Here is an 18,108-nt window from a genome sequence, read left to right on the forward strand (position 1 = left end):
CCACCCTGGCTCCTTGCTAGTCTCTGGGTAGAGAGGCTTGTGCTGAGTTTTACTTAAAAGCACCCAAGAATTTCATATCCTCCCACCTGAGATCTCTTCTCTCAAGGTTAGAGAATAGGGCTGGCTGCACAGTGCCCTGTGAGGGATCACCTGCTTTGGAATCTGCCCATTGCACTAGGTCCAAAATCCTCAGATATATTTATGACACTGCTTTGATGGCAAAACCATTACAGGCATTTCTGAACTGGCAAAAGCCCTAGTGCTGACTCAATTACACTGGCAAAAAAGTGGCTCCCACCACCCCTTCCAAAGAAAATAATCTATACTGGGGAAGCCATGTCAGGAAGAGTTGGGTTTTTGGCTATGTAAACTGGCTGTAATTAAATGAAAGTTTAATCTCCCCCGTATGAATTTTGCTGCCCAGGTGAGCCTCTCTTCCTTTTGGCTCCAGGGAAAACTTCTAAGCACACCTTCGCAGAGAGGGAGTGGGAGGCTCCAGGTTCCAGCCGTCGTGCAAGAAATGGACCTCTCTCCGATCAGGGAGTACTCAGCATCACAGAAGTACTCTACAGACATCCCAGGAGTGAAAACCTCCAGGGCCTGGTGGCTGCGCTCTGCATTAGCAATATTAGGAGGAGGAGGACACTCCAGCACTGAAGGGAGAGAAGAAAGTCCAAAGAGAGGCTGTTCAGGCTAATCTGCAAGAAGCAAGTCTCCAGCGCGCACATGGAGACCTTGCATCTAAAGACTGAGACATGCAACCTAACCAGACACAACCTCCCGCTCTCTCTTCATGGGTCTCAGATATGAAGTAGGGGTAATTTGCAGAAGACAGTCTGCCTTCCCCACAGGAGCTGCACACTTTGGGGCCATCCACAGCTTGCATGGGCATAAGGGTGGCCAGTGGGCAAAACAGCTAGGGCCTTACTCCTTCAGGGGTCTTTGAGATGTGAAAGCCCCACGTAACAGGGGGAAGAAGGGTGGGGAGTGGAAAGTGGTTTCGCCTCTTCAGATCTAATCTGCAATATGCATGTGGTCTGGTAGGGTATATCTGCCTTCCATACATAGCCTGCTAGACACAGCTCATCATAACAGGACCCGCTTCAGCTGCCCATCAGAGACTCAGGCACACCTACCCTTTTTGCAGTTGGCGATTGGAGGGTCCCACTTGCCTCCAAATTGACACTGAGACTCCGGGGTGCTGGTTGGGACGTAACCATGGTCACAGGCCACTACTATGATGTCCCCAGGTCTGTAGATGTTCTGGAATCCCATTATTCTTCCATTATCCACGAATAGGTTTTTGCAGCCAACAACTGAAAGTGAAAGTGCAAGGGAGCTGTGACGCTCAGTCCTTAATCTTTTCAGGCTCAAGGCACTTCTCAGTAGACTTGAAGCACCCCTCAGATAACATCAGCTCTTAGTTTTCACTCTTTTTTTTTTTTTGACTAGATAAAAATAATGGAGCAATTTGGCTGTTCAAAAAGACCTCAAAAGGGCAGAATGTTTTAGCACTAGGGGCTGCAACGTGAAAACTCATGTTTGCACACCTAACAGTGATAAGACGCCATAGCACCCTGCTTGAGTATCACTGCTTTAGAGTTTGATCAGGCATCTCCTCTCCTTAGAGTTGTCCTTTTATACCCATTCATACTTCAAGTGCATTTCTACACTATTGCACCTCCTTACCACCTTTACAGGCAGCTGCAGCACCTGCATCGTCCAGCTGCACTGGGGGATAAGGGAGGTGGCTTCCTGGAGTCAGGTGGAGCGCCCCTTCCCGGGAGGGACCTGCACCTGTGCACGTCTGGGGGTTGAAGTATGACAGACGTGCAGCTGGTGGCTCATCTCAGGTTCTCTTCCCTGTTGTGTGTCCAACCCACCCAGAGGCTCAATGGGCATTAGCAAAGGGATCCCAAACGCACCTGTACAACGAGGGAGGGGACGGCTCCAGGCTCCGGATTCCATACAATGAATAGTTGCCGCCCCAACAAGGGTATAGCCAGGTTTACAGCTGTACAGAAAAACCGATCCTGAGTTGAAGGTGTCCGAGGCCTGGCCACCGGGCTTCCCGTTGGCAATGGAAGGAGGTGGAGGACACTTTGGCTCTGGAAGTGGAGTGGGGCAGGGAAAAGAGAAGAGCAAAAACATTAAAGGAAAGGTCCTGTCTGGGGACAAAGAAGGCAAACCACAGTCCTGTGTACAACACATCAGTATGTCTGGGAAGAAGAGAGTCCACATAAGTATTTTCCCACTTTAACTGAGACAGGTTTCACATCTGCACCAAAGTCAATGCTTGCTTGTTTTACTAACAAGCATCAGTGCTCGTGTTTCAGGTCAGGGCCACTGCAGCTGCATTAGCTGATACAGTGACTTGCGTGGGACCTGCCTGGACACCCATCACCTTCAGAGGCTTTCACACTCTCTCCGTAAAGGTTTCCCACCCTGCTCCTCTTCCCGTCACTCTGATCCATTTGCACTCAGGGACTGCAACCCCAAGGATGTTAGTGCATAGCTCCACTGTAGAAACTGGCACTGCCTCTGCCCTACTAAGGCGCCACCTCTCGCGGTCACAAGAGGGCTCATCCTCAGGGGTGCGTTTCAATACTTCTGTATCAACAAGTCCTCTTCTTCTCCTTCTGTCTGTGTAGAATACGCCACATAATGGACATACCTCAAGCATGAAGGAAGAAGCTGAGAGCACCCAAACGCACCTTCGCATCGAGGGGCAGGGTGGCTCCAGGCTCCAGATGCTGTACAATGAAGCTGTGCTTCCCCTATCAGAGTGTAGCCAGGGTCACACTGGTACCTGATGGACATCCCACTGGTGAACGCTTCTGCAGCCTGTCTGTTGTGCTTCCCATTGGTGATGGTTGGAGCAGGGAGGCACTGCACTTCTACAGGGAAAGGAAAATAATACATGGACAGAAGCCTCAGTAGAAAGCAAACCTCAAATCAAAGCACCCCCAGAACATCTGCCAGCAAACCATGCAGCAAACAGATCAAACTCAGCACCTGTAACAGATGTACACTTCCCAAGAGAATATTTTTGGCGTTTTCTCTTGCTCCTGATCTATGATCAAGGCAGAGCTTAGAGTTACCTGCAGCTGAGAAGCAGCTCTGCCCCACTAGATTTAAGCCATGAGGCCCAGAATACTTCCTAGTGAGGGCGAGTATGAACTCAGTGGTTCTCTGCTATTCACTGGTCATGTTCCTACTTCCATCCAATACGTAGCGGACCATTTTGGTGCCCGTAATTTAGTATTCTGCACGGCAAGCATGTCTTTTTTTTTCCAAATGCTTCTAATTTGTAATAAATATAGCTCAAATTTGTTTGCTTCTAACAAATAGTTATTCAAATAAATATAGCTCAAAGGTCACTGTTCTCAGTGGTGGGAGATGACAGAACAATGTACAATTGTCTTAAGTTGCAGCAAGGAAAATTTAGGTTAGATATTACGAAGAATTTCTCGCTAGGAGGGTAGTAAACCACTGGAACAGGTAACCCAGAGTGGTGGTGGAGTCTCCATCCTTGGAGGTTTCCAAGACTTGGCTGGACAAAGCCTTGGCTGGGATGATGTCCAACGCAGGGGGTTGGACTAGATGTGACCTCTTGAGGTCCCTTCCAACTCTCATTTTCTATGCTGGCCTGGTAGGTATCTCAGCAAACAATAAATTAGTTCCCTGATCATTTGCCTCTGAATGCTAGAGGAAAGCTTGTCTAATTACTAGACAGTTCACTCAGTATTGAGAGAACTTCCAAGTTCATGGCAAAATTCAGCCGAGGAACCAGAAACACCTGCAAAAGCTGCAGACAGATGGATTCTTTCAAAGTCACTTCCCATTCTCAGACACTAGAAATCACCAGAAGAAGAAAAAAAAAAGACCAGTTCAGTTCTAAGCAGAGAAGCAAGAAAGCCCCATAGGAAAGCCCCAGTGTCCCTGCCAACCTAGATCATTTCTCTGCAGGGACAGAAGCCATGGCTTTTCAACAAACTATGGGAAGCACAGTGGTTGCACCAAGAAAAGGAAGTCAAAGATCAGTCTGCACTTGTATGAATGACTCTCTTCCCCTACCAGGTTCATTTTACTTACACCCATGAGGCATCCTCTTTTCCTTTGAGACCATTCTGGTCCCCTAGGCTGTCAGCTTTTGAATTAAGAAGTTACAGTTTTGATACTTGCCCTGTTCACACACGGGCACAGGTGGGTCCCACGTGTCATCAAGCTGGCACTGGCTCTGTCTATGGCCACGCATGGTGAAGCTGGGATCACACGCAAAAGTCACGAGGTCACCATAGGTGTAGACTTGTTGGATGCTTAATACACGTCCATTCTGGATTTGGGGGACTGGACACCTCACCTCTGAGAAAGAGAGGGTTTTTCTCAATAAGGGAGCACCGACTCTCCAGCCCATGAGGCTATACAGCCCTGCAGCCCCCATACTTATGGCATGGTCCAAGCAATTTGTCACATGAGGACATTTTTAAATACCCATCCAGGTCCTAGAATGGACAGTGCTACACTGCAGTGCATCACCCCAACTAGCTTGGTGTCCTGTACTCAGGCAGCCGCCTCTGTAAGCCACACTCAGGGCCTGCAGGGAAAAGGTGTCTGCTCTACAAGAAGATTTTTCTTGTGCAAATACAGTAGGATGCAGGAAGAGCAAAAGCCAGAGTTCTTCTACTGTGGAGCATAATTTAGTCTTGTGGGTTGGTCTACAATCTTTAATGGCTGCACTACACACCTCTCTCCTGGCCTTGCTCAGGTTTCCTTGTGAGTACATCAAATGCACGGTGCCCTCCCCCCAAATCTTTATCCCCTTCCCCAGCCCACTCCATCTGTCCAACACAAACCTCGGGGATTTCTTTGGAAGATCTGGCTAAGGACAAGAAGACAAAGAGCAAACCATGGACCTCTTCTACAGGCTAGTTTGTCAGAACCTGGCCTGTCCAGACGGCAAGCAGCAGAGAACTGGACTGCGAACTAGCACCAATGCAGACACACAGACCCACCTCCACACCGAGGGGCCGGCCCACTCCATACTCCAGTTTGTCCATCTTTGGTTGTGCAGTGAAGAAAGTCTTCTCCATTGACCGGGTGGCCAGAGTCACACTTGTAAATTATATATGACCCATAAGTATAGTCTTCCAAAGAGTGGCCATTGTGCGTCCCATTGTGAATATCTGGAGGTGAAGGACATACGATACCTGGAGGGACAGAGAAAGAAATTCTAAAATCAGTGTGAGCAAAGAAGCAACTCCTTGGTCTGGGAGATAAAGACACTTGCCCTAGATGAAACAACTCAAAAGATCAAGGTTGACAATGAATGCTGCCTTGTTAATTTGACTTCTGTCTTTTTGGACACCATAGCCACATATGCCACCAAAACAACTTAAAACAGGGCCCCAACATGAAAGGGGCTGCTATTTCTCTCGGATGTGCTTTTCATATCTACTTGCTAATCTCTATAGTCTGGAGAAGGCCAGGATCTCCTCTGAGCACTATAAGCTGATGTGCACACTACCTGAAGAAATACAGGTAATTCGTTTCAAGCGATTAGTTGCATGCATGTAGTTTTATGAAAGTATATCAGGAAATATATCCATTGTAAGGCTACATAAGCACCTACCCAGGGAGATTCCTGGAGTTGGATATAAAAAAAAGCCCACACAGTTCTTATCCCACAGAGCTTTCAAATCACAATAAATTTTCCTTTCCACACACAGGATCAATCAAGACCTCCGGCATCATTTTGCAAACTAAAATTAAAGAGAAATCCCAGCCCCGCGGAAAGAATGCTTTCCCCAGTGGAAGCCTCTGGTTTTTAACAAATCAATATTTTCCCTGTGACGAATGGTTCTGTTGAACACTTTGCGATCATCTCTGGCTGTCACTGACTCACGCTGACACTCAGGAGGACTTCCGCTCCATGCAACTCTCCGGCCAGAAATCTCACAGCGCCTGAGAGGCATCCCAGTCAGCTTGTACCTGGAGAGTCAGAAAGACAGGATTAGCAGCTGACACCAGTTACTTGGCTTTGAGCCCTCACATCCTTTACCATTTTTAGGAGATGGCCAACAACACGTGTTCCTTTTGACCTATAATGCTAAGGGAGAGGGTTTCTTGACAGCTCGGTCCAGCTCAGCTATTTTTAACAGCTAATGCTTGGGACAAAATCCTAAAGAGGCCCCATGGCATACTTCCAGGCTGAGATCTAAGTTTCCACTCTGTTTCTTTGCCCATTTTCTTTCTCACTATGCAACTGCATCATTCCTCAAAACGCTGTGACCAGCCATAGGCAAAACCATTTTTCCACATGGAGTCTTGTGCCAGGCAGAGTCCTCAGCTGCCCCAATGGCCAGCGGCCTTCGCAAAATAAATGACACACATGAAATGTGGAGAAAAAAAAAGCCGAGAGGATGCCCCCAGCGCTTGGTTCCACGCAGGTCACAGGGACGTCCGTGGATGTAGCTCCATTGCTGAAGTCAGTGGAAAAATAAACTGTAGGCGCAAGTCGGGGTCAAGCTGGAGAAAGTGTATTGTGCAGCACTGTCCCAAACAAGATGGAAACAATCAGTTCAGGCTTGAAACTCACCCTTCCTCGCAGGTGTAGTTCACCGTGGAACCAAACAGCAGATCTGTTACGATGATGACTTTGCCATTCCTTGGTTCTTCTGGGTGCCCACACGATTTCCCTGAGAGAAGGAGGCTAGTATGAGACTTCTCTCCAGAAAAGCCACAATGCAGGAAGTACAACAATCAGAATAAGGAACTGCCCATCATTCAGGCCATCTGCAAGGAAGGGATTTTGCAGGGCAGAGATTCTGCTGATTGACATGATTTTACTGGCAACGTGCTGCTAACTGACCAACACACATCTCAGAGCATAGACAAAAACCTACTTTTACAGCTCTCCGGTGCTGCTGACCACATTTGATTGTCAAGGCATGTAACACTGAGGGACATTTCTGGGACTTTTGCATATCCAGGCCGGCAAGTGTAGGTGACAGTCGTCCCAATGGGGAAGTTATCCTGAGGTTCATCACTATTTTTTAGTTCAGCAAAGCTTAACCGCGGTGGGACACCACAGCCACCTAGCCAAGAAAGCACGTACAAGAAATCAGGCCCACTTCCACTTGCCAATTCATAGAATACAAGCATGTCAGGAACAGGGACACAAAACAGCCTGGCACTATGAAAAGCCTTATACACGTTCTGCCAGTCCTTTAAAACAGCAATTGACTCCCGGTCTCTCACTCATGCACCCACAACTTTGCTGTCTACTTTACATAACCCAGCTGGGTCTCCATGCCCCTTGCGTCTTCAGTCATATCATAGTTTAATGCTACCATTGGCTAAAGATGAGATGATCCTAATAGTCCTATTCTAGCCTGAGAATCAGCAAATTTATCTTTCACAAAGGTCTAAAGGAACCACTGATAATAACCACAGAGCAGCCCCTCTCACGGGGCCCAAGTGTTTCACTGAGACAAACAGACAACCTCAAAGGAGGCGCCCATCTCTCTCTGCCCTTCGTTTTCTGCATGTGGGCAACTTGGCTATGGTCTCACATATTGCTGGGCAGAATGAACTAGGAGACAGACTCATGAAGCTGGACTATTGCTCCCCAAAGTATTTGGCAGGCCACACACAGCAAAAGTCTCGCTCTGCGAGCTGTCAGACTACTGTGCAAAATGGAGGAACACAGGGCTGGAAGACATCTTCTCGGTCACGTAGCCTAGTCTCCCTACTACCACAGACAACTATGTGACAGTGCCCAGCAAGATGCAAGGACACTTGGCTTCCCTTGGCACGTGGGCACAATTCTACTGCAGCAGTGGAGCTGCCCATGCCAACAGCGCATTTGGCTATGAGCGTCCAAAATGCACCTGAGCAAACAGGATAGGGCAGACTCCAGGTCCCAGACTCCATGCAATGGATGGAGCCCCCTCCAACAAGGAAGTAGCCATGATCACAGCTGTATTTGACAGATGTGCCACTTGGGAAGGCTTCCAGGATCTGGGCGCTGTGCCTCGCATTGGCAATGGGCGGAGGTGGAGGACACGGCAGCACTAAGAAGGGAGAGGTCGAGGAGGACAGGTCAGTGAAATACACATAAAGCCCATATTTATATGCAACAAGGAGAGCAATTGCAGCCTAAACTCTGCGACAGTCTGGGGACGAGCCACTAACCAAGCCTCTGGGGTCCAGGAGGTGAGCAGGAAGAATGGGGTCTCCTACCACAGGGATTAGTGCGCTACGGAGGCACACAAGTCCACACTGTTTCCTGTTCACCGGGGGCTTTCCCAGCACAGCAATGTCAGTTGTGGGCAGAGGCTGGGGAGGGGCCATATTTCTATGACATCGATTTTCTACTAGCAAAAGTTGTAGGATTCTGCATCTCATAAGTAGATCTTTACTCTGCTGTCCAGAGCAGGTGATTCCCACAAGAGAACCTGCCTCTCACAGAAATCCCTATACTCTGGGCTCTCTTGGATGTCACAGCCTCTGGCTACAATGTGGGAAAGGACAAGGATCATAGCAAACAGCAGGGAAAGAAAACCCTGCAAAAAAAAAGTGAGAGTGCATCGCAACAGCTGCATCTCACCTCCACCAGGTACATCCCTCACCTTTGGAACCATTCTTGTCTGCTCCCAGACAACTGTGTAATGTCTGCCACTCTGAGCAGAAGAACAAGCAGGAAAATGCTCAACTGGTTTAGTTTTGGGCTAGTTCATGGAGACAGTCTATTCCCTGTGGCAGCAGGGGACAGGACAAAGAGCTACGTCTCAGACTGCAGCAAGGGAAGCTTAGGCTGGCGATCAAGAACTGTCTCACTCTGGGGGTGGCTAAGCATTGGACTAGGCTACTTAGAAAGGTGAAATCTCCAGGTTTGGGTATTTTTGAGAGCAGGTTAGACAAATACTGGTCTGGGATGGTTTAGTCAGGAATGTTTCTGCCTCAAAAAAGGTGCCAGACTAGATGCAATTCTTAAAGGCCCTGCCAGCCCTACCATCCTGCGGAGATGAGATGGTGGACAGAGGTGAATGGAGACCACCATTTATGGAGGTGGAGGGAGAAGAATGGAGACCACATTAAACAGCACTTGCCCTGTTCACAAACTGGCAGAGGTGGGTCCCACGTGTCATCAGATTGGCACCGACTCCGACTGTGGCCCCGCATGGTGTAGCTGGGATCACACTCAAAGGTCACGGTGTCGCCGTATGTGTAGACTTGCTGCAGGCCAGATATACTTCTTCCATTCTGGATTTGAGGGACTGGGCATCTCACCTCTGAGAAAGGAGAGGGCTTCTTGTAATAAGAGAGCATAATGGAAGGGGAAGAGGCTCTCCAACCCACGTAGCTGCACAGCTCTAAAGCCTTTCACACTTACGGCATCTCCGAACAAGACAGTTTTCAATACCCATCAAAGTCCTAGGGCTCACAAGAGCTTCACTGCAATGCAACATGCCAACTACACAAACACAGCCCACCTCCACACCGTGGGGCCGGTCCACTCCACACTCCAGTTTGCCCATCTTTTGTGGTGCAGTGAATAGAGGCCTCTCCAGTCAGTGGGTAAACTTCACTGCATGTGTAAGTCACAACTGATGCATAGTAGAACCCATCCCTGGAGTGGCCATCATGGTTCCCATGTTGAATATCTGGAGGTCGAGGACATTTAATATCTGGGGAGACAAAGACGGAGAATTCTCAAGTCAATACGAGCCAAGAAGCCTCTTCAGTCACTTTATTAGTTCAATAGTTATCCTAGCTCTGAAATGCATAGATCAACGCATGGCAAACAGACTCATATTTTCTTGGGCGCCAAGGCTACATACACCAAACTGACTTCTTAATGCTCAGTTGTAACAAGAAAGGGGCTGTGACCTCTTTTCTCTGGTCCCTATACACTCTGGAAAATTCCAGTTTCCTCTGCGCACCATTTGCTGATGTGCACACAACCCAGATAAATACAGGCAATCAGCTCTATGTCCATTTTTCAGATGTTTTATTATATTAGACAATTCTGGCAGTTAATTTTTTCCCCTCCACTAACCTGTTTATTTACTTGGTCTTCGAAGAAAAGACAAAGTCTAGTTATCAGAACCTGGTACCTCTCATTACTCCCTGCAATAAAATCCACAGAACAATTCTGGTGTTAAGATAAGGTCCCAGGGCCCGGGTGACCTAGGTAAAATGGCTCTCCCTGACACAGGTGCACTGCGAGACCTGCCAGATGGAACTTCATCAATCTAGGTCTCACTGTCCAGCTTTTGAATGAGGATGGCAATTGGATGGCAATTCAATTCTATTCACTACCATTCGTAGGGCCTTCAGTTCAGGAAGGCACAGGGCCACATCACAGCCAGGCAGGGAAATGTGACTGGGAAAATGTGTTTTTTAGCCCAAACATGGTGGGAACGTCAAAGATTTCCAACCTGCATCAAGAATCCAACTAAGGCATTGCATCAACAACAACAAAAAAAACAAAAGAAATTCCACCCTGGAGACGGGCCAGCTTTTCTGGATGACAATGACTACCACATCAATGAACTGGTTATTTCCAGCAAAAAGCCATATCCTTGAACAATTTCCAGCCACCTCCAATTGTGCGAAACCCACTTACGCTGACAGGTGGGAGCATCGCCATGCCATGCAACATGCTTTCCAGACAGTTCGCAGTGCCTCTCCAGCTGTCCAACCAACATGTACCTGCAGGCAGACAGGAGGAGTCAACAGGAACTACCAAGTCGTGTAAATCCTCACCTTCCTTCCAGCCACAGGACATGCCAGCTCACACGTGCCCAATTTTTGACCCGAAGCAAACAACTACTTTTTTGTATTTGGACAAGCTCAGCCAATTAATGGCCAGTCCCTGGCACAGAGTCCTAGAATCCACGTGCACCGACTGGTTGTTGAGCAGCTCAGAGGTACATTTCGCTTATGCGAGCTCTATCAAGTTCTCACTTAGTCCCATTTGCCAGGTGATATATTTTTGTGCAGACTTTTATGATACTCCATAGCAAAAGCAAATTACGTGCAAGGAGTCTGCATTTTTGAATGAGGTCCACTTGTCATTGATCAGCTAAAGACAGATCGGGTCTGCTGTAATCCAGATGTGAGTTACCAGCCGGGCCTGCTCAAGAGCCTTAGGCAGACACCATCCTGGGAACTTGTGCAGTACTGAGATGAAAGCAGATGACAGCTGCTATCGTCACAACCTGTCTCTCTGCAAACACCAAATCTTCCCTTTTCTGCCACTACGTACATCACATACGGAAATAACATCTGTCCCAGTCCAATGACCTCTACTTTTTTCACCATCAGAGCAGAGAGCGGGCAAGCAATGTTGCCTTCTGCCACCACAGCCCCAGAGCTGTCACTTTGGAGGTTCCCCAAGCTCAGTCTCACTACTAGAGCTATCTCAGCCTACTAGCAGGTGGGAAGTTGAGCAGAAGGGGCTTCACATCCCCCTGAGGGGAAGAAAGTCATCTCACGCTGCTCAGGACTAGAACTAGTTCACTCCCAAGCAGGTTTCAAACCAAAGCAGCTCCAAGCTTTCCCATGCCCAACACCACCAATATTCCTAGCAGGAAAACTGCTTAAAGCTGCACAGCCCCAAACAGGGAGCAGACAGAATTATGTTTGCCATACAGTTAGCCCCTTGAAAGCACTCTACAGCCAGGCCCTTACAGAAAGGGGTGGCTGCAGAGTGCTTTCAAAGGGCCTGATCCTGTGACAATCTGAACCCGAGGTGGTGGTGGTGGGGGTGGTGCTCCAATCAACCCACCCCAGTCTCCAGCTCTGGCTGAAAAACCCCCAGACTAAGCTTCCTCCACTCCCATTCTGAAGACAGCGTTGGGGCTGGGAGGGCGGAAGTGCGGGGCTAGGGGAGAGAGGCTTCAGACTTGTAGCCACTTCAAATTGCAGGTTGATCCCCCAACCCCCGGGTCCCAACAGCAAACGTCTGTTGGATCCAGGGGATCACTATAACTCATGGCGCTTCCTGTAAAGCACCAAGAATTATAGCACAGGAAGCGCCATGAGTTATGGTGGGGAGCTGCACTTATGTCTGTACCCACAAAAACTAAGTCACTTCAGATATCTTGCAACTCACCCTTCATTACAGGTGTAGTTCACGCTTGACCCAAAGAGAAGATCTATTACGATGACTCTGCCATTTTCTGGGTCTTCTGGCTGAGCGCACGATTTCCCTCGGAAAAAACAAGGCTAGTGTGAGGCTTTTCTCCTTCTATGTCATAGTGCAACATGTATATGAAAGATCCTAAAACTCTGCTTAAGTTTCAAACTGCCCCCCAAAAGGCCAGTATTGAAAGAAGAGAACGCACCAAGTTACATGGCTTTACTTGTCACACACTAACTATTGAACCAGTGTAGCAACTCAACATTTTTTTTGCAGCGTTGACAAAAACCTACTTTTACAGAACTCAAGTGCTTGTGACCACGTTTGATTCTCAAGGCACGTAACGGTTTGGGGTTTTTCCGGGACTTTAAAATATCCAGGCAGGCAAGTGTAGTTCACAGTCTTCCCAACCAGAAAACCATTCTGAGTTTTATAGTGACTCCATAGCTCCGCAAAGCTTAACCGTGGCGGGACACCACAGCTCTCTAATCAGAAAGAAAACACACATACACAAGAAATTAAAGCCATTTCTATCATGGTGGCATCTGAAATGCAAGGGTATCAGGAACAGGTAGGTAAGACAGAGTTGCCACAAATAAAGGACAGTTCAGCAGGTTTGTCTGAACATTTCCTTTAAATCCTGCTCTGTGACTGACACCTCTCAGCAGAAGGAAAAGCAGGTAACACACGCACTTGAGCACGTGGGATGAGGCAAACTCCAGGTTCCTGAGGCAGTGCAACGGATGGAGGCTTTTCCAATCAGGGCGTAGCCAGGCTCACAGCTGTAGCTGACCGATGTCCCACTGGGGAAGGCTTCCGGGAGCTGAGTGCTGTGCCTTGCATTGGTGATGGGTGGAGGTGGAGGACACGGCAGAGCTAACCAAGGGGACAGGGGAAGCAGAAAAGTCAGTGAAATCCCTACACAGACAATATTACAACCAAAGAGGCTGCAGCCTGTATAGCAAGACCTGCCCTAGCTTTCACCTAGAAAAGCTGAGGTACAAATGAAGCTGTGACAGCCTGGCATTCTCCACTAACTCTGCCAGCACACCCAGCATCCTGGAAGGGAAGCTGAATCCTGCCATGTTGCGGCTGCACTGTAAATGGGTCCAGGCTACTGTAGCTATAATGAGTTCCAGCAGCTACAATAACTGTTGTCACAGCTATAACTTCAGGACTGGCCATCCACCAGTTAACACACACACACCTTGTAGCAGACTCGCATAAAAAAGACAAAGCCTCAAAAGACATGTCTAATTCACACCAATCATCATTTTAGTGAATCAACACACGCCAAGCCCTCTGATATTTTTCTATCCCCAAAGGTGTCCCTTTATAGCCAAATGGATCTCAAATGTGATATTCAACACCAGATGATCACTTCAGATGTCTGTTTTGCATAGGGACAGGGATTAACCTTTCACAGTGATGAATAAAGAAGAGATGAAGATATTTGTTTCATCCTTAGATCTGAATTGGACTCCAGAAGGCTAAGCTCAGAGAGTATTTCTTGCCCTGTGCACAACCCTGCTGGACATTTCCTATCCCCAGAACCAGGCACTGACCACAATTTGTGCTGACCTCGACTGCAGGACGGGATGTGGGGATCCCAGCTGCCATCCTGCTGGCACTGGATCTCATGGCTGCTGTTCAGGACGTAGCCAGCATCGCATTCAAACCTCACGCGCTGCCCAAATGTATATGCAGAGCCACGTCTATCCAATTTCCTTCCATTCTGGATCACTGGATTTGGGCAGACGACCGCTGGAAATGAAACAGTACAAAGTGTGGGCTGGGGGAGAAGGGCAGCCTGCTTGGCAAGCAGCATTTCTGCCTCAGAGCCTGGTCCCAGTGCCCACCTTGGCTGCCTGCTGTCTGGGCACAGGGCTTGGTGCTGAGTTTGACCTATAAAATCCAAGCTGCTTAGTGCCATCCTGACTGAGGCAGCACCTCTCCCATTCTGCTGTTCAGTTGCTCTTGTACCCAGCAGAGGTGCTGGATCACTTACAGGGTAAGTGCAAGACCCCTGAAGGGTTCTCAGCCTTGGTGCCTGCCCCCTGCACTTGGTCTGAAATGGCTGGAGTCTGTGGGCACTTTACAGACTTCTGCTTGGCAGTCCAGCAACCTGAAGTCATGTCCACACAAGCAGTTTCTGCCAGCCCATCAATCACGTGGCAAGGAGGGGCACAACGTGCTGATATGGGACATCTTTATACCAATAAAAGTCTGCGTGTGGCCTCGGCTGTCATGGCAGAACAGGGCCTTTTCCAGGGGAGCTGGTATGAGCCACAGTGACAAAACCTTTCTTTGACTCAAACAAGCTCTGTCCATGCTCAGGTGGATCTGACTTCAGCGTGTGTGTGTTTCGGTACACTGTGAGAACGAGCCAGGGATGGGGAAGGGCACAGGGGCACTGCCTACACACCCTTCATTTTCCCAAGCATGGGTTACAGCCCGCATGTACTTCAACTGGGATTTAATCCTCCCTATGAATTTTGTATCACTGGCAAGACTATTTCTTAAGGTCAGTCAGGTGCTACAAGTTCCTTTCCTTGCACTCCAGGAATCCAAACCAGAACCCTCACTTTCACATCGAGGGTAGGGACGGCTCCAAGATCCAGATGCCATGCACTGAATGGATGCCTTCCCGACAAGGGTGTAGCCAGAATTGCAGTCATAGAAAGCAGACGTCCCATTGACAAAGGTGTCTGAGGCCTGGCCTTTAAGCTTCCCATTGGCGATGTCTGGAGGTGAGGGACACTTCACCACTGAAAAGGGGAGAGGAAGAGAGGTGGGAAGGCATTCAAGTAAAAGTCCTGACTGGGGAAAAAACAGCACAAATAGTCCCATCTCCAGGAAAAAGGAGGAGACGACGGAAATCGTGGAAATGAGAAACGAGCCCATCCATATCAAATCATACCCAGCCTTACAGCAGTGATTCAATAGACACCAGAGGAGAAAGTTATCCACCTGGGTTCCTCTCCACCCCAAACATATACATTTGTTTCAGCACATACAATTATTCCCCTCCTCTACATCTTCACCCTTTTGGACATTCCCAGAGACCATCTTATGCCTTGCCAGGACCCCACGGGGTTTCTGAATTCAGGAAAAAATGGAAAAAGTCATCTCCAGGAGTTTGTACCCATGAAAGTCCACTTTTAATCCTGTGGCTACATCAGCAATTGCTGGTTTCTGTAATTCACGTTAGCACCAGTGCCACTCTCAGTGCTGAGCCGAATAACAAATATGTTATTCAGTGGCCTGCCTGAACTACCCATTTCCTAGAGAGCCTCTCACGGTCTCCTCATAAACATTTGCCCCTTCCCATCACTGCCATATGCTCATTTGTAGCACACGCTCTGCTACCCGCTTTGTACCTCAAAGACTGAGTACAGGACCAGAGCTATCACCAGGTTAGCAAATAAGTTAGTTTTATGACTAGTGATATGCCTAAGAAGTCACGGCCTCTCACCCTTCTATCACATGAATGTTCACAGCTTCACATTATTCTTCCAAAACAGGTGTAAGAAAACGCTCTTTTTTGGGGACTGTTCTTGTCACCCCACAAACCAATTCATAAAACCTCTTAATGTGAGGGGAGGAGCAGCACGGCCCAGTTCAGGTTTGGTTTGGATGGGAAGAGACAGGAAGGAGCAGCCCCGTTGCACAACAACAAATCACAGCTCAAATACTTGCCCTGTTCACACACTGGCATAGGTAGATGCCACGAGTTGTCAGATTGGCACCGAATCACACTTTGGCCACGTCTGATGTATCCATTATTGCACGCAATGGTCACAGCATCACCAGAGCTGTAGGTACTTTTGAAGCCACGTACAATTCTCCCATTTGAGATCTTAGGGATGGGACAGCTGTGTGCTGGAAATCCTGATGGTAATGAGAGGGCAGTGAGATGCAGAAACAGTGCAGAGGGACCCTTTAACAGTAACAGTGCTTTCTTCACAGTGTTGCCCATGCACCAACCTCCAGCTCATGGATGCTCCATGGGTAAACAACATGGAGCCCAATGCTGCAAGGTGCTGACAGCCCTCCACCCCATCGAAGGGGCCTGGTAGCCTCAAGACTAGGCCCAAGTTGCTTCAGGGACCTAACTCATCTGAACCAAGCACCTTCTGGACCCTCCACAGTCTCATTCCATCCAGGATGGGTCCTAAATAGCCAAGAATATAACCTACTCTGACAGCAGAGTTCCCTGATGAGTGCATCACATGGCAACAACTCCCTGAAAGAAATCCTCCTGACCTGCTCCAGCGCTATTCAGACCTTTTAGGACATGAACTGTGGAGACCTTGGTAATGGCAGGAGCATCAAAGCAAAACCTTAACAGAATTATCACGGTGGCGGGTTTCTCCAAACCCGGCATTTCTAAGCACGGCACAGCAGAGGCTGCACAGCAGACACGTGCACACACACGCACCCTACAAACAAAGACAGAGACATGCAAAGACAAACCCCACCTCCACAATGAGGGGCAGGCCCACTCCACTCTCCATTTTGCCCATCACGGGTTGTGCAGTAAATAGAGTTCTCTCCAGTGCGTGGGTATCCCGTCTCACATTTGTAAACCACAGCTGACCCATAAGAGAAGTCATCCTTGTCCGCGGGGCTGTAGCTGCCGTGCTCTATATCTGGAGGTGGAAGACATGGGATACCTGGGGAAACACGGAGAAGCGTGTTAAAATGAACTCTCACAGAAAAGCAGCTTCAGATAAGAGCTTTAGGAGAAGAAACCCCAAAGAATTTGTCTTCACTACGAAATCACTAGAATGATACAGGTTCACAGGTGATGCTCCTTGGATAACTGGACCCCCTTATTCTGGAGCACAAATGCCGTGTAAGCCACCATGAGGCACGGTCCTAATAAGGAAGGAGCTGTTCTCCTCTGGTTTAGAATCAGCGCAACCCTATTAAGGATGGAAAACTGTGTGGTTTACCCCATGCACCATGCAACAGCATACATTCTGCCAGGGCAATGCCGGTAATAAGCATCAGGTTTATTTTCAGATCAATACACGCAAGGCAAATACATTCAGCAAGTTAACAATGCAGAGGGGTCATGAACCATCCTGATGATTTGCGTCTGCCATGTTAAGCGGTCCAGGCTTCAAAGAAAGAACAAATGCCCATTGCTAAGACCCCCTTAGCACTCACCTGTTCCTAAGAACCACCCCCACAGGCTGCTTCTGTGATTCTGGTTTTAATTTTGATCTCTGACACTCATGGCACCCCTGTAAGTGACTCCATCTCCCTCCACCTCACATCCAGGAGGATGATACTTCCTGCCCCTTCCATTAACTTTTGAGAGACACGGCAATCAGAAATGGCCACACAGAAATTAAGACAGGCAGCCAGGGACAAGAGCTGGAGGGAAAATCAGTTTCACCAGAAATTTGAGGTTTTAAAACTTCCCAACCTCTATGCAGGGACAATACAAAGACTTTGCCCACCACTGTGTCTGAAGTAAGGGAATTCCACCCCAAGCCTGAGAAGCCCCTCCCTGCTAATTAACAGGGATTTTCCAGCAAAACAATATTTTGTTGAACAATTCTTGACCAGCTATAATTGTGGCCTACTTACGTTCACAAATGGGAACGACTCCACTCCATGCAACAGTTTTCTCAGAAATCTGACAGCGCCTCTGAGGCTGTCCAACCAACCTGTGCCTGAAGTGAGAAAGAAGGGGCTATCACTTGACCCCACATCACCTGAGTTGAGCCCCCACTTCTTCCCAGACAGGAGGTAGCCACCAACCCTCCTGACTTATGATCCAGGGCCCCAAGGAAAAAGCATCCTTGACATTTCAGGTGTGCTAACTAACTGCAAGCCCCAAATATAACAGTCTGGAATCAGACCCCAGAAGTTTGAGAGCTGGGAAGTTTAGGATGTAGATCCCCTCATCTCACCCCCATGAGGACAGACAAGGATCTCAAATG

General features: G+C 48.4%; 1 protein-coding gene across 1 annotated transcript in view; it reads right to left on the minus strand.

Moving 5' to 3' along the window:
- LOC149853681 (complement receptor type 1-like) overlaps positions 1-18,108 on the minus strand; it is a 65,456-nt gene that overhangs the window by 35,582 nt on the left and 11,766 nt on the right. The window contains exons 12-29 of the mRNA XM_090026323.1: positions 17,753-17,838; positions 16,633-16,827; positions 15,851-16,042; positions 14,737-14,919; positions 13,733-13,915; positions 12,845-13,027; positions 12,445-12,636; positions 12,125-12,221; positions 10,634-10,719; positions 9,498-9,692; positions 6,599-6,698; positions 5,906-5,991; positions 5,024-5,210; positions 4,186-4,265; positions 2,715-2,897; positions 1,926-2,108; positions 1,137-1,316; positions 471-653 (exon numbers count right to left, since the gene is read on the minus strand). Coding sequence (XP_089882449.1) covers positions 471-653; positions 1,137-1,316; positions 1,926-2,108; positions 2,715-2,897; positions 4,186-4,265; positions 5,024-5,210; positions 5,906-5,991; positions 6,599-6,698; positions 9,498-9,692; positions 10,634-10,719; positions 12,125-12,221; positions 12,445-12,636; positions 12,845-13,027; positions 13,733-13,915; positions 14,737-14,919; positions 15,851-16,042; positions 16,633-16,827; positions 17,753-17,838 — 2,774 coding nt within the window. The remainder of the gene's footprint in view (positions 1-470; positions 654-1,136; positions 1,317-1,925; positions 2,109-2,714; positions 2,898-4,185; positions 4,266-5,023; positions 5,211-5,905; positions 5,992-6,598; positions 6,699-9,497; positions 9,693-10,633; positions 10,720-12,124; positions 12,222-12,444; positions 12,637-12,844; positions 13,028-13,732; positions 13,916-14,736; positions 14,920-15,850; positions 16,043-16,632; positions 16,828-17,752; positions 17,839-18,108) is intronic.

The sequence above is a fragment of the Crocodylus siamensis genome, chromosome 13 (assembly GCF_052110815.1).
Source record: "Crocodylus siamensis isolate JL-2025a chromosome 13, ASM5211081v1, whole genome shotgun sequence".
Taxonomy (NCBI): Eukaryota; Metazoa; Chordata; order Crocodylia; family Crocodylidae; genus Crocodylus; species Crocodylus siamensis.